The following is a 15,835-nucleotide window of genomic DNA, read 5'->3' as shown; positions in this document are numbered from 1 at the left end:
TATATGTAGCTAAGCTAAGGGCCAAGAACATCATTTAAGACCACACGTGAACAAACAATATATATTCCAATGTGAAGAGTACTATGACCATTATTTCCTTGGGCTAGTCATGGAGGGAATGTATACCAATGCACTGATATTATTTCCACCCTTTTCTTCTGAATCACAGCATAATCTACAACCTTCTGTTATTTTAATTATCTAAATGCTTTTTGTCAAATCATTATTAATTCTGTTCACCCATGTCATTGGTTTGAAAGAAGTGAAATAAAAAGTGTATAAATAACTAAATTTGGGGGCACCTGCGTGGTTCAGTGGGTTAAAACCTCTGCCTTCGGCTCAGGTCATGATCCCAGGGTCCTGGGATCGAGCCCCGCATCGGGCTCTCTGCTCAGCGGGGAACCTGCTTCCCCTCCTCTCTCTCTGCCTGCCTCTCCGCCTACTTGTGATCTCTGTCTGTCAAATAAATAATAAATAAAATCTTTAAAAAAATAACTAAATTTTGGAAATTAGGTGCACATGGTTTATCAGAAGAAAGAATAACAATTCAGTAAGGATTTTGCAATTAATCATTGTCATCCAAATGTGGAAACTTTATGGAGAAGATACTTATGCAGACCAAAGTAAAATGAGACCTTGAGAAATGGATTTCCATTTTGCTAAAATGTGCAGATCAAGTGTGTCTGTTAGAGACACTGATTAACTCTTTGGACTGTTACATTGGCCAGAATGAAGACAAATGTTTTTCTGAAGACTTCCACACCAAGATCATACGATTTTTTTATCTTAATATTTTCTTTTTGCACCATCATCTTCCTCAGAGCCTGGTGGACCTGCTTGTTCTGCAGAGTGTAGATGACAGGGTTCAGCAGTGGGGTCACCACCGAGTTCACAAGGGCAGCCTCCCTATTGGACTCCAGCCTGTTTGTTTGCTTTGGTTTCACATATATAAACAAACAGCTGCCATACATCAGAGAGAGAGCTATGAGGTGAGAGGAGCAGGTGGAGAAAGCTCTCTGTTTCTCCTTGGCTGATGGGAGTCTCAGGACTGTGACTATTATGTTGCTGTATGCAATGGTGGTTATGATAAGGGATGTCAACAAGATAAAGGAAGTGAGAACAAAGGCCAACATTTCAACAAACCTGGTATCAGAACAGGAGAGATGTATCAGGGAGCTAATGTCACAGAAAAAGTGGGGGATGACATCAGGGCCACAGAAGGATAGCTGGGAAACTTTTACTAGCAGACCAGTGATGAGAGGGAAGGCCAAAGTGAAGCAGGCAGTGACCAGAAGGAAGCAAGTCTTCAGGTTCATGATGGTCAGGTAATGCAGAGGCTTGCAAATGGCCACATACCGATCCAGAGACATCACTGCTATGAGGAGGAAACGTGTTGCTCCCAGAAATAAAAAGACAAATGCTTGTATGAAACAGGCAGGAAAGGAAATGGTTTGCTTGCCCGAGTGAAAGATGAGCAACAACTTAGGAATAACAGCACAGATGTCACCACACTCCAAGAAGGAAAAGATGCTGAGGAACAAGTACATTGGTGTGTGGAGCCGGGAGTCAGCACAGGTGATGGTGACTATAACTGCATTGCCTGCAATGGACGCCAGGTACGCCAGCAGGTGCACCAGGAAGAGGACCTTTCCCAGCTGCTGGATGGCAGGAAACCCCTCCAAGGTGAATTCTTGGACAGCTGTCCCATTCCCCATTTCCATGGACATCTCTTTCCAGAATCATCAATGCTGGTCTAACCTACAATACCGACATCAACAAGCACAAAGGTTTCAGAGGAGCAGGATTAAGTTATTTGTTCATGAAGGTGACTAGGCTAATCGCTAATTGGTTTAGCCCGCTGATTCTTGAATCAGTAGGACCTGAGCTCAGTACTAGTTCAATACTGAGTTCTAACCCCTGAGAGACGGGTCATTTTTAGAAAGGTAGTTAACCTTTGTGAACTCCACTTTCACTCTCTATAGAATATAGGTGATAGGATCTTTCTGTTCATGTTCTTGTTAGAAGTAAGATAAAGCACATAACTCACTTGTTATATGATGCCAATGATTCCTTGTTCCTCAAATTCTAAGTGTAATATTATGATCATTAACATAGTGCAAATAGAGCATCAATAGGCAGAGTTATTGACATTGTCATAGTTATAATGTATTGTAGTTATTTACTCATTTTATTATTTTTTATTAAAAATTTTTAAAAAAGATTTTGGAAAAGATATTTTAAAAGAGAGAGAGAGAGAGTGAAAGAGAGAGAAAACACAAGAGCAGGGAGGGTCAAAGGGATAAGCAGATGCCCCGCTGAGCAAGGAACCCAATGGAGGCCTCCATCCCAGGACCCCGGGATCATGACCTGAGCTGAAGGTAGACATTTAACCATCTGAGCCACCCAGGTGCCCAACATTTTAAAAATAATATTAATTTGTAAGTAACATAACAATAATATTAGTGATATTTTCCTTGAATATTTAAAAATATGAAACACATTTTGTGGTCCAGATTTTCATCCTCATCATATGTTGAAGATTTATGATTTCTATGCTGATCACTGAAACTATTAGTTCTATTTCTCTTCACAATAACCATGAACCTTTCTTCTACAGAAGCAGAAACTGAGGCTTAGAGAGTTCCAGAGAGCTTAGGTCACATAGTTGGGACTTTTGCCAGAATGCCAGAATCTGGAGTATCAGCTATTTCCAAATGCAGTGACAGAATGTTTTAAAACAGGAACAAATCTATTGTTGATGCTCTCTTAACCTTAAGTGAAAGATTAGCTTTATTAATCTTAATTGTATCTCTCCTTAGATAGAATCTCTGATTTGTTATTGATGGATGAAATAACATGGTTCTTAGAGAAGATCTCTTTTAGCAGAAGCATTTTACAGAAGAGACTAGAGACCAGAGAAATTGGGGGTTTGCTCAACAACGTGAGGTAAATTGTATATTTAGTTTTCACTCATCCCTGCCCCAAGGGTTCCTGCTGTCCTGTGATGGAGGTGGGAGTGACAGAAGTTCAGGGAGGTATGCTGGGCACCTAACACTCATGCACTCACCCTTCCATCCAAGCTCAGTGAACATTCTTCCTTCTCCAGTCCTCTCAATCAGTAATTTGTCTCAGGATGGTGTTTGACTCTAGCATATCAATACAGGCTAAAGGTCGGCAGTGTGAAAGTATCACTCTCACTAATGCACTGTAGGCAAAGTCCTCTGAAGTTCAGCTCATGAAATCAAACTGCTCAGCCCAGTGGCACAGCCTGAAGGAGCCTCTCCTTCTGTTCCTGTTGAACCCAGTAAATTCATTAAGTCACCAGGGTCCCTGAGACCAGGCATAAACAGAGGTCACCTCATGAGGGGGCAGGGCTGCCTCCTCTTGCAGCTATTGTCTTCTAAGAAATCAAGAGTTTGCTGTGGGCTGAGGGGAAAGGAGAGGAGAAGGAAACTCAGTTGTCATAGTCTGTTGTCCCACAGTGGGGTGAATATGCATCCCATACTGCCAGTGTTCTGAATGACAAAGCCGTGTGTCCATAGCCCAGAACATTTCACAGCACAAGTCTACATGGTAGCCTGGACCACTGAAACTTCACAAAGGAGCAGACAGACTAAACCAACAATTCACTGCCCTCAATTCTGGGCTAGAGCTGGACTCCCAGACTACTTATGGTTCTGATGAAAGGTCTGGCTCTGCCTCCCCCAGTGTGTAGAAGTCCACCTCCCATGCAACTTTGCTGTCACTTCCTATGTTGTCACCTCCTACGGCAGCTACTGGGAGCAGCACCTTCTAAGTTTTTCCCTGGGTGCTGCTGAGACAAGGACCCTTCTGCGGCAGTGCTCCATGTTATGGGTGCACCTGCTCCAAGACCTTCTCTTCCACTATGCTCCTCCATCATATCCTCACCTTTCCATGTGGAGAAGCATCCTTGCTTTACTGCATCGACACTGAGGTGCTGACTGGAAAGCTTGAAGCCTGTGATATTTTTGTCACAACATTGCATGGTCACCAAGCAGAATGGACCCAGCCAGTGAGCAGAGGGTGCAGGCCCTCAAACTTTATTAGATGCTGAAGAGAGACAGGGGCAGAAAGTAAAGGCATGGCTGGTGCCTGGGGACACCTAATTAATTAGTCAATGTTGAGAACAAGAATTACTGGGGCAACACTTATGTTTTTCTTCCCATCATTGTTGGTGATGCTGACTCCCAGAATCTGCACTGTTCTCTGCCAAGAATTTTGAAGGAAATTATGTGACAATTTCGCAAGGGTTTTTAAAATCCCAAGGTGAATATTGCTACTACTTTTTGGTAGAAGTCCAGACTACAGTTTTCTACTGTGATGTATGCCCTGAAGTCAGAGCATAGGTGTTAAAAGAACAGACTTTATGGTGAGAAACAGAGGGATCACACCCTGCCTTTCATGAGGCTTTTGGGAAGATACTGGGGAATGCCATCTTTCTTAGTCAATCATTCTTCATGCATCTACCAATGTTATGATTCTTTTCATTGCATATTGTCATCTGAAGAATATTTTTATTGTGCTCTCTCTCTCCTTGAAAAATGAAAGCACTCATTTTTTCCTCTTCAGGGAAAAAATGGATTTTTCTGTAACATCTCTAATCTAGAAGGCCCTCTCTTTTTAAACATATCTGGGATGTGGGGGAGGTAACTGGGTGGCCACCAGTTAAATGTCTAGCTCTTGGTTTTGGCTCGGGTCATAATCTCATGGGTATAGGATTCAAGCCCTGCATCTGGATCCATGCTCAGTGGGAAGTCTGTTTGAAGATTCTCTTCCTCCACCCCTCCCCCTAGTGGTGTGCTTTCTTTCTCTCTCCAAAATAAATAAATAAATCTTTAAAAAAGTATCGGGATGTGGATCCCTAGATTCTTTCTAGATGCAGAACAGGAAGAAATGTCAGCCTGAGAGTGGAGAAGGTGTATCCATATCAGCTTCTGGATTGGATATCTGCTTCTTCTCCTGGGTATCTCAGCTAGACAGTTGCAATACTGACCCATTTTTCTGTGGCCTCTGGTTTCCCATCCTGATTCAGATAAGGGGACTAAACTCACAAAGTGTATTTGCTGGCAACCCTGGGGCATATGGTAGCTGGTTGGAAATTTGTTCTGCCTGAATCTACCCTCATCATAATTGGTCTTACAAGGTCAAGGCAACTATTGTAGAAACTTTCATGAGTACTCATGTGAGTCTCGCCTTCGCACAAACAGACAAAATCATTTTTATAACATCTGTCCATCTACATACTTCTACTTTCCCTTCAGGCTAAACTTGGACCCCATGGTTATTTTCTCAGTTGGAAGTTAAGGAAAATAAAGAACAATGGGAAAGGAGTTACAGAAGCTAGAATAAAGTGAGACTATATATTTTAATGCTAAGGTGAAGTCTTCTTTATATGGGATTTTAATTTTTTTCAGTGCCAGCTTCATGGTGCAGAAATACTTATCACACCTGAGCAAGTCCCAATGCCAACATGATGGTGGGAAGGGAGTAGGAGAGCACCTGGTATGTAGTTTGATTGAAAGGCTAACAAAGTGGACAGTCAAAGAAATGGGGTGAAATAACTCTACATTGCATCTAGCATAAGAGGTGGTGAACTGGTACCAAGAAATGTTTCATATTGTCCTTAGTGTAGTTTCTCTTTTATGAGTAGTGTTTTCATAGCTGTCCAACACCCAGCATTTCTTTATGTTTTAAATGATAACCTTGAGATCTCATTTATCTTGGCTGTTTTTCAACATTCCTTGTGCTTTGAGTGTTTATCCAGTTAGAGTAAGTGAAGGAATAGTTTTTAAGGTTGTATTTGTGGTTATCAAACCATGGAGGGATAAAGCAAATATCAGCTTGTGGATTCTCCTCTGCAAAATATTGCTTTTTTGCCATTCCATCCCTTTGCCACTCTTGAAAAATCAGGCTACACCTATACCCAGGATGTAGACAGTAGGAATATTTTGGCTTGTAGTGTATCTGGTTAATATGGTCTATTCCTAGAATGCCTCCAATTTCTAATATTGTATCCCCAAGGAAGAAGGCTAAGTTAAGGCCTGAGGAAAGGTAAATCCTTTCAGAGATTACAAGTGTCCTAAATATCATCTATGATATTGTGGGAGAGGGTGTAGGGGATGCTAATTTGAAGAGGAAGTGGGGGAAGGAGAGTAGCACTCAGCATTGTGTGGAGCTGTTGGGTAACTAATAATACTTTGAGAACCACCTGTCCCTCATGGAATTTCCATAAAAGTAAGGCAACAATGGCAACAGAGATCCAGAACACATCAGTTCTGATCTAGAAGTTTACTAATATCACACCAATACCCATCCGTCCATGTGAGGAAAAGCATCGTAATGTTAGTAGCTTCCAACTTGGGAGAAGGAGGGGAAGCTGAAGGCATAGCGTAATTTATTTTATTTGGGTGTCTTTGTATCTTTTTTATTCTTGCATTGAAAAAAAGAAACCTTTTCCATGTATATATATATATATATATATACACACACACACACACACATATATATATTCCCACACACATGTTTTATATATATATTATCTATAATATAAATATATAAGATGTGATATATATCACATCTTATATATTGACCCATTGATGCACAATTGAGCCGTTTCCATAATTGGGATACTGTAGATAATACTGCATTACCATTTGAATTAGTAGTTTGATACTCTTTTGGTAGATACTTAGTAGTGCAATTGCTGGATAATAGGGTAGTCTATTTTCCACTTTTTGAGGAAATTTCATACTGTTTTCCAGAGTGGCTGAACCAGTTTGTATTCCCTGAAACAGTGTAAGAAGGTTACCTTTTCTCCACTTCCTCACCAATACCTGTTGTTTCCTGTATTGTTGATTTTAGCTATTCTGAGTGGCATGAGGGGATATGTCATTGTAGTTTTGATTTTTATTTGATGATGAGAGGTGTTGAACATCTTTTCATGTGTCTCTTGGTCATCTGTGTGTCTTCTTTGGAGAAATGGCTATTCATGTTTTCTGCCTATTCTTTCATTGGATTTTTCATTGTTTTGATTGTTGAGTGTTATGTTTTGTATGTTTTGGATACTAACCCATTATCACATATATCACCATATAGTTGTGGGTTCATTTCTGGGTTTTCTATTCTGTTCCATTCATCTATGTGTTTGTCTTTGTGTCATTACCATACTGCTTTTATCACTATAGCTTTGTAATATAACTTGAAGTCTGGAATTGTGGTGCCTCCAGCTTTGCTTTTCTTTTTTATGGCTGCTTTGGCTATTTGGGACCTTTTGTGGTTCCATACATATTTTAGGATAGTTTGTTCTAGCTCTTTGAAAATACTGTTGGTGTTTCGGTAGGGATTGTATTAAATGTGTAGATTGCTTTGGGTAATATAGACATTTTAACAATATTTGTTCTTCCAATCCTGGAGCGTGGAATGTCTTTTCATTTGTTTATGTCATCCTCAATTTCTTCATCAGTATTTTATAGTTTTAAGAGTATAGGTCTTTAAACTCTGTCATTAGGTTTACTCCTAGGCATGCTGTTGGTTTTTGGTGCAGTTTTAAATAGATTGATTCCTTAATTTCTCTTTCTGTTGCTTCATTATTGGTGTATTGAGATGCAACAGATTTCTGTACATTGATTTTGTATCCTGTGACTATGAATTTGTGTATCAGTTCTATCAATTTTTTGGTGAGGTCTTTCCTGTTTTCTGTATAGAGTATCCAGTCATATGCGAATAGTCAAAGTTTGACTTCTTCCCTGCCAATTTGGAAAACTTTTGTTTCTTTTAGTCATATGATTGCTGTGACTAGGACTTCCAGTACTATGTTAAATAATAGTTGTGAGTGTGCACATCCCTCTCTTGTACCTGACCATAGAGGCAAGCTCTCTTTTTTCCCAATGAGGATGATAATAACTCTGTTTTTCATATGTGGCCTTTATTATACATGGATATGTTCCCTCTAAACTTACTTGGTTGAGGGTTTTTTTCAGGAATGGATGCTCTAACTTGTCAAATGATTTTTCTGCATCTATTGAAAGGATCATATGGTTCTTATCCATTTTTTATTAATATGTTATATTACATTGTCTGATTTGTGGATATTGAACAGCACTTGCAACCAGGAATAAATCCCACTTGATCATGGTAAATGATTCTAATGTATTTGTGGATTTGGTTTGCTATTACTTTTATGCATCCGTGTTCATCAGGCATATTAGCCTATAGTTGTCTTTTTTAGAAGAGTCTTTGATTTTGGTTTTAGGGAATGGTGGCCTCATTGAATGACTGGGAAGCTTTCCTTGCTTTTCTGTTTCTTTGGAATAGTTTCAGAAGTGAGTTTAACTGTTCTTTAAATGTTTGGTAGAAGTTGCCTGTGAATCCATCTGGGCCAGGACTTTTGTTTGTTGGGAGATTCTTGATTATTGATTCAAGTTCACTGCTGGTTATCATTCGATTCAAGTTTTCTATTTCTGTCTGTTTCAGTTTTGGTAGTTTCTATGTTTCTAGTCATTTTTCCATTTCTTCCATGTTGTCCAATTTGTTGGCATATTGTTTCTCAGAATATTCTCTTACAATTATTTGTATTTCTGTGGGTTTGATTTTTATCTCTCTTCTCTTATTTGTGATTTTATTTTTTGGGGGGGTCCTTTCTCTTTTCTTTTTGGTAAATGTGGCTAAAAGTCTATCAAATTTATTAATCTTTTTTTTCCCTGAAAAACCAGCTCCTGGTTTCATTAATTTGTTATATTTTTTGTTAGCTTCTGTATCATTTTTTTTCTGTTCTAATCTTTATTATTTCCTTCATTCTGATGACTTTAGGCTTTGTTTATTCTCTCTTGAGTTCCTTTAGGTTTATGGGATTTTTCTTGCTTCATAATGTGGGCCTCTATTCCTATATACTTCTCTCTTACAATCACTTTGGTTGAGTTCCAGTGTTTTTGGACCATTGTGTTTTCATTTGCATTAGTTTTCATGTATTTCTTCTTTGATTTCCTAGTTGACCCACTCATTTTTTAGTAGCATGTTGTTTTTTTTTCTTGTGGTTAACTTCCAGGGTCATTGATAAACAATGCAGGGTTGATCTCAACCTTTTTGTATTTTTTGAGGCCTTGCTTGTGACACAATATGTGATCTATTCTTGAGAATGTGTCATGTACACTTGGAAAGAATGTGTATTCTGCTATTTTAGGATGAAATGATCTGAATATGTCTGTTAAGTCCATCTAGTTCAGTGTGTCATTCAAAGCCACTGTTTCCTTGTTGTCTTTCTGTTTAGATGATATGTCGGTTGCTGTAAGTGTGGTGTTAGAGTCTCTTACTATTATTGTATCATCAGTGGGTTCCATTATGTTTGTTATTAATTATTTTTTGTATTTGTAACCCAGTATATCATATATTTGGGTGCTCCCATGTTTGGTGCATAAATATTTACAGTTGTTAGATCTTGTTTTTGGATTATCCCCTTTGTTATGTTGCAGTATCCTTCTTAATCTCTTGATAAGGCTTTGTTTTTTAAGCCTAGTTTGTCCTATATAAGTATTGTTGCTCCACTTTTTTTTGGTGTTGATTTACCTGAAAAATGTTTCTCCATCGTCTCACTTTCAATCTGCAGGTGTGTTTAGGTCTAAAAGGAGTCTCTTGTAGACAGCAGATAGATGGGTTTTGCTTTTTTTGCCATTCTGACACCCTATGCCTTTTTATTGGAGCATTTAGTTAATTTACATTCTGAGTATTTAAATATAGATATGTATTTAATGAAATTTTATTACTTGTTATCATTGTTTTGGGAGATCCTTTCTTGTCTTTTTCAATTTTGTGTTTCATTATGCTTTAAGAGTCCCCTTTAATATTTTTTGCAGGGCTGATTTAGTGGTCACAAACTCCTGTAGTTTTGGTTTGTCTGGGAAATTCTCTCTCCTTGTATTCTGAATGACAGTCTTGCTGGATAAAGTATTCTTGGCTGCTGCTTTTTCTCATTTAGCACATTGAGCCACTTTCTTTTGACTTGCCAAGTTTCTGTTGAAAAATCTGCAGCTAGACTTATGGATCTTCCCTTGAGACTTAAAGACTTATTTTGTGTTGTTGCTTTTAAGTTTTTTTTTTCTTTATCAGTGTAGTTTGCAAACTTAATTATAATATGTCTTGATGTTGGCCTGCTTTTGTGATTTTGATATGAGTTGTTTGTGCCTCCTGGGATTGGATGTCTCTTTCCTCTCCCAGATTAGGGAAGTTTTCAGTTAGTATTTCCTCAAGTAATTTATCCCCCCCCCCCACTCTCTACCCCACATCTGGGACCCTAGACTATGAATATTGTTACCTTTGATGGAGTCACCGAGTTCCCTATGTCTATTCTTGTGTTGTATAATTTTTTTTCTCTCCTTTTCCCAGCTTCTTTATTTTTCATTATTTTGTATTCTTTTTTAAAGATTAAAAAAAAATTTTATTTGACAGAGAGAGAGATCACAAGTAGGCAGAGAGGCAGGCAGAGAGAGAGGGGGAAGCAGGCTCCCTGCAGAGCAGAGAGCCCAATGTGGGGCTCAATCCCAGGACCCTGAGATCATGACCTGAGCTGAAGGCAGAGGCTTAACCCACTGAGCCACCCAGGTGCCCCCCATTATTTTGTTTTCTAATTGACTAATTAATTCTCTGCTTCTTCCAGCCTGCTAATCATTGCATCAATCCTGTTTCCAATCTCATTTATGGCACTCTTCATTTCTGACTGATACTTTTTCAGCTCTTTTATCAAAGGCTTTTTACTTTTGGCCAAAGTCTCCCTGAAGCCTTCCATTCCTTTTCAAGCCCAGCAAGCATTCTTATGATCATTGCTTTACATTCTCCATCAGGCATATTGCTTCACTTAGATCTCTGGCTATGGCCTTTTTTTGTTCTTTCAATTCAGATGAATTCCTCTGTGTTGGCATTTTGTCTAAATTTCTGCTTTCTTCTGTGTGTTGAAAAAGCCAGCTCTGTTTCTTCCTCCTGAGAGTAGTGGCAATGAAGATGAGGTCATGTAGAGTCCATGGAGTGTCTGGGCTGTGTGCTGTGTGTGTTTATCTGCAGAGACTCTCCTTGCCTGTAGTGGGCAGTGTTTCTTCCTTAGCCAAAGTGTGTTGAGTTTCAACTTGGTGTGCTCTGGTCTGCTGTGAAATGAGACATGATTTGCTTCTATTAGAACTGAAGCCCCGCAAAACTGTCTGGCTGGGAGACATGGTGTGGGCTAAGGCTTGGGCTGATCTGGGGAGAGGTCTGTCACGTCGAGTCTGGGACATGCTTCACTGAGAAGGGCAGTCCCCCCAGAGTGCAGGAGCATGGGACTTGATGTAAGCTAGTTAGACTGCCATTGCCAGTGCTTTGCTGCTTCCTGCAGGTGGCTCTGTGTTTGTGCGGGGGTATGGGGTGGGAAATGGCACTGGCCAACTCCTTGGTTTCCAGAGAAGTGTCTCTGGGAATGCTGCTTCTCAGGGATGTGTTCTAAGAAGAGTGAGTAATTCCCTTATGAGGGCCCCTGGGGTTCTTCACACCACTATTTCCATGCAGGGGTAGGGCAGTGCCCTCTGGGATCTATCTTAGCCAAGCCTGCTCTCCTTTAAACTTCAGGCTTTAAGCCCTGCTGGTTGCAAGAACTCATGGAAATTAGCCCTGCTTGTTCCCCCCATCAATAACTTTGGAATATGTTCTCCTTGTGTGTTCCCCTTGTGTGTTCTACACTCCTTTGTCCTTCTCCATGACTATGGGTCTCTCCCCTCTGCAGCACATGCGATCATTTCTCCACTAAATCACACTTCCTACTTTCTTTGATGTGGTCTCTTCTGTGTCTTTTGTTGTAGAGTTTGTTCTGTCCATTTTCAAGTTGATTTCTGGGTATTTAGGATGATTTGATAGTAAGTAGTTGTGTTTATGAGACAAGTCGTGCCTTGGGTAAACTTACTCCCCCACTATCTTTTCACCTCACTCTCTACCCCCATCCAGGATATTTAAATTTAAAGAGGGAAGACCTGGGAATAAAAGAGCTATTCCTACTTGGTGGAACAGGAAGGCCTTAATGAGCTCCTTGAAATCAAATTTATTCTGGATGAACGTTATTTCTTTGTGAAAACATTCCTCATATGGCAGCCCATGAAAATTGAGATAACGATGAATTTACAGGAAAGTCTTCATATTATTACTTTGTGTATAATTTTCACAGAAGTTGTGAATGTCTGGAGAAATATAGGTAACAGAAGAAAGCTCAATGTTTTAGTTTGAGTTACCGGGAGCTGACCCAGAGAAAAGGAATTTAAGATAAGTAGTTTATTGAAGAGTTGGTTCCAGGGAAGACTAGTAGGGAGGAGAGAATGTGATATAGTAAAAAGAATTGTGTATTATCAAGCCAGTTACCCTTCTGGAAAATTGGAGCCCAGTGTCACTGTGGAATTCTGTATACCATGTAGAACACTCTTCAAAGTTATTCAAACCCAAAAGAAAAGAAGATGGGGTGTGCCTATAACAATTCTCTACCCATCATTCCCTGAGGATTGCTTATGGGAGCGTTCATTCCTAAAACTTTTGGCATATCTTGTGCATGGAAAAATGTGCTCCCAGGCCCAGAAAGTAGTTCCCTGCCAGAGTTTTCAGGAGTTTCAGTAAACACTCTCCAGGTTGCCTGACAAGTTGAATACCAAGGTAATATGGGTAGGGTCTTGCAGTGTCTTTTTCAGTCCACCCTTTATAATAATTAGAGATACTTGCCCACCATATTAAGTTTACCCCGTGCTTTTACTCAACCTTCAGTTTAGTGGTTGGTCAGATTTTTTAAAGTAAAATCTTGACTTACAGCGGAAGTGTAAGTGGGTGAGCTATAGTCCCTGCTGCTGCCAGTGGTCCCACAGTCTAAGAAACTAATATGATTCTTGGCAAACCATGGCTTTCTACATATAAATGTGCCTGTTCTTAGTACCACATGATGCCAAAACCCTACCACTTTGTTGACATTCTGTGGCTTTTCCACCATTCATCTTTGTAATGGAATTTGAGTCTTTTTTGCATATAATTTGTTTTCATGTTGTATTGAGTTTATTACAAATAGTAATATTGCTCACATAAACATTGGTTGGCAAATTTTACTGAGAGTTATGTTCTCTGAAGTATAAGTACTAATACCTGGGGATTTTGTACCTCAAAAATGTTCTGCAGTGTAGATATGGAAGTTTGGCTTAATAGATGTATGTTCACACCTGTCACCACAACCGCTTCATGTATTGGAGTGGGTTCTCTGTTAATTAGCACGTATTTCTTCTATGGTATGTTTTTATCCATCAGAGACTGCCTCAGTAACATTCAGCAAATAACGTGGAAGGAAATATCCAGAAAAATGTAGAGGAAAATTTACATTTCTACAGACACTGATGAGATGAAACCACAGAGACTTTTACAGAAGGAAGTCTTTGCCCTATGAGAAGAAGACTGTTTGCTTGCATATGCCCATGGTCCACATTACAGATTAAAGAAAATATCAATAATGTAAAAATAACTTTTAAATCAGATATTGTAGAGATCATATTCTCTATTCATATGATCTCCCTGATATGAGGACATGGAGAAGCAACTTGGGGGGTTAGTGCGATAGGAGAAGAATAAATGAAACAAGATGGGATTGGGAGGGAGACAAACCATAAATGACTCTTAATCTCACAAAACAAACTGGGGGTTGCGGGGGGGAGATGGGGTTGGGAGAGGGGGAGGGGGTTATGGACATTGGGGAGGGTATGTGCTATCGTGAGTGCTGTGAAGTGTGTAAACCTGGAGATTCACAGACCTGTACCCCTGGGGATAAAAATACATTATATGTTTATAAAAAAAAATTGGAAGGGGAGGCGAACCATAAGAGACTATGGACTCTGAAAAACAACCTGAGGGTTTTGAAGGGTCAGGAGTGGGAGGTTGGGGGAACAGGTGGTGGGTAATAGGGAGGGCACGTTTTGCATGGAGCACTGGGTGTTGCGCAACAAACAATGAATACTGTTATGCTGAAAAAAAAATTCTATGCTTTGCAAGAATCGAAAAAAAAATGTACAAGAACTAGAAATCAATAATAGTTTTATAAGCAATTGAAAAACCTTCCTATATGACATCAAAGAGCTACTGAAGTCACCACTATAGAATATGAAACACTTTAATTTTTTAAAATTTATTTATTTATTTATTTTTTCAGTGTAACAGTATTCATTGGTTTTGCACAACTCCCAGTGCTCCATGCAATATGTACCCTCCCTATTACCCACCACCTGGTTCCCCCAACCTCCCACCCCCTGCCCCTTCAAAACCCTCAGGTTGTTTTTCAGAGTCCATAGTCTCTTGTGGTTCGCCTCCCCTTCCAATTTCCCTCACTTCCTTCTCCTCTCCATCTCCCAATGTTCTCCATGTCATTTGTTATACTCCACAAATAAGTGAAACCATATGATACTTGACTCTCTCTGATTGATTTATTTTACTCAGCATAATCACTTCCAGTCCCGTCTATGTTGCTACAAAAGTTGGGTATTCATCCTTTCTTTTTTTTTTTTAAACATATAATGTATTTTTATCCCCAGGTGTACAGGTTTGTGAATCACCAGGTTTACACACTTCACAACACTCACAATAGCACATACCCTCCCAATGTCCATAACCCCCTCCCCCTCTCCCAACCCCACCTCCCCCCAGCAACCCCCAGTTTGCTTTGTGAGATTAAGAGTCATTTATGGTTTGTCTCCCTCCCAATCCCATCTTGTTTCATTTATTCTTCTCCTATCCCTCTAATCCCCCATGTTGCATCTCCATGTCCTCATATCAGGGAGATCATATGATAGTTGTCTTTCTCCGATTGACTTATTTCACTAAGCATGATACCCTCTAGTTCAATCCATGTCGTCACAAATGGCAAGATTTCATTTCTTTTGATGGCTGCATAGTATTCCATTGTGTATGTATACCACATCTTCTTTATCCATTCATCTGTTGATGGACATCTAGCTTCTTTCCATTGTTTGGTTATTGTAGACATTGCTACTATAAACATTCGGGTACACGTGCCCCTTCGGATCACTACGTTTGTATCTTTAGGGTAAATACCCAGTAGTGCAATTGCTGGGTCATAGGGTAGTTCTATTTTCAACATTTTGAGGAACCTCCATGCTGTTTTCCAGAGTGTTTGCACCAGCTTGCATTCCCACCAACAGTGGAGGAGGGTTCCCCTTTCTCCGCATCCTCGCCAGCACCTGTCATTTCCTGACTTGTTAATTTTAGCCATTCTGACTGGTGTGAGGTGATATCTCATTGTGGTTTTGATTTGTATTTCCCTGATGCCGAGTGACGTGGAGCACTTTTTCATGTGTCTGTTGGCCATCTGGATGTCTTCTTTGCAGAAGTGTCTGTTCATGTCCTCTGCCCATTTCTTGATTGGATTGTTTGTTCTTTGGGTGTTGAGTTTGCTAAGTTCCTTATCGATTTTGGATACTAGCCCTTTATCTGATATGTCGTTTGCAAATATCTTCTCCCATTCTGTCAGTTGTCTTTTGGTTTTGTGAACTGTTTCCTTTGCTGTGCAAAAGCTTTTGATCTTGATGAAATCCCAACAGTTCATTTTTGCCCTTGCTTCCCTTGCCTTTGCCGTTGTTCCTAGGAAGATGTTGCTACGGCTGAGGTCGAAGAGGTTGCTGCCTGCATTCTCCTCAAGGATTTTGATGGATTCCTTTCTCACATTGAGGTCCTTCATCCATTTGGAGTCTATTTTCGTGTGTGGTGTAAGGAAGTGGTCCAATTTCATTTTTCTGCATGTGGCTGTCCAATTTCCCAGCACCATTTATTG

At 39.8% G+C, this 15,835-nt stretch overlaps 1 protein-coding gene across 1 annotated transcript; it reads right to left on the bottom strand.

Annotated features, from left to right (window-relative positions):
- Nucleotides 1-686: 686 nt before the first annotated feature.
- On the bottom strand, nucleotides 687-1,730 carry LOC123936329 (olfactory receptor 6C75-like). The gene has a single exon (XM_045996946.1). The coding sequence runs from the start codon at nucleotides 1,725-1,727 to the stop codon at nucleotides 687-689; it is 1,041 nt and encodes a 346-aa protein (XP_045852902.1). The 5' UTR covers nucleotides 1,728-1,730.
- Nucleotides 1,731-15,835: the final 14,105 nt, after the last annotated feature.

The sequence above is a fragment of the Meles meles genome, unplaced genomic scaffold (genome assembly GCF_922984935.1).
Source record: "Meles meles unplaced genomic scaffold, mMelMel3.1 paternal haplotype, whole genome shotgun sequence".
In the NCBI taxonomy this organism is placed as follows: Eukaryota; Metazoa; Chordata; class Mammalia; order Carnivora; family Mustelidae; genus Meles; species Meles meles.
The sequence above is the reverse complement of the archived record's forward strand: the minus strand, read 5'-3'. Positions and strand labels throughout refer to the sequence as shown.

What these genes read in the sequence shown, in the direction of transcription:
- LOC123936329 (XM_045996946.1), bottom strand. Translation starts at nt 1,727, where the DNA reads ATGTCCATGGAAATGGGGAATGGGACAGCTGTCCAAGAATTCACCTTG.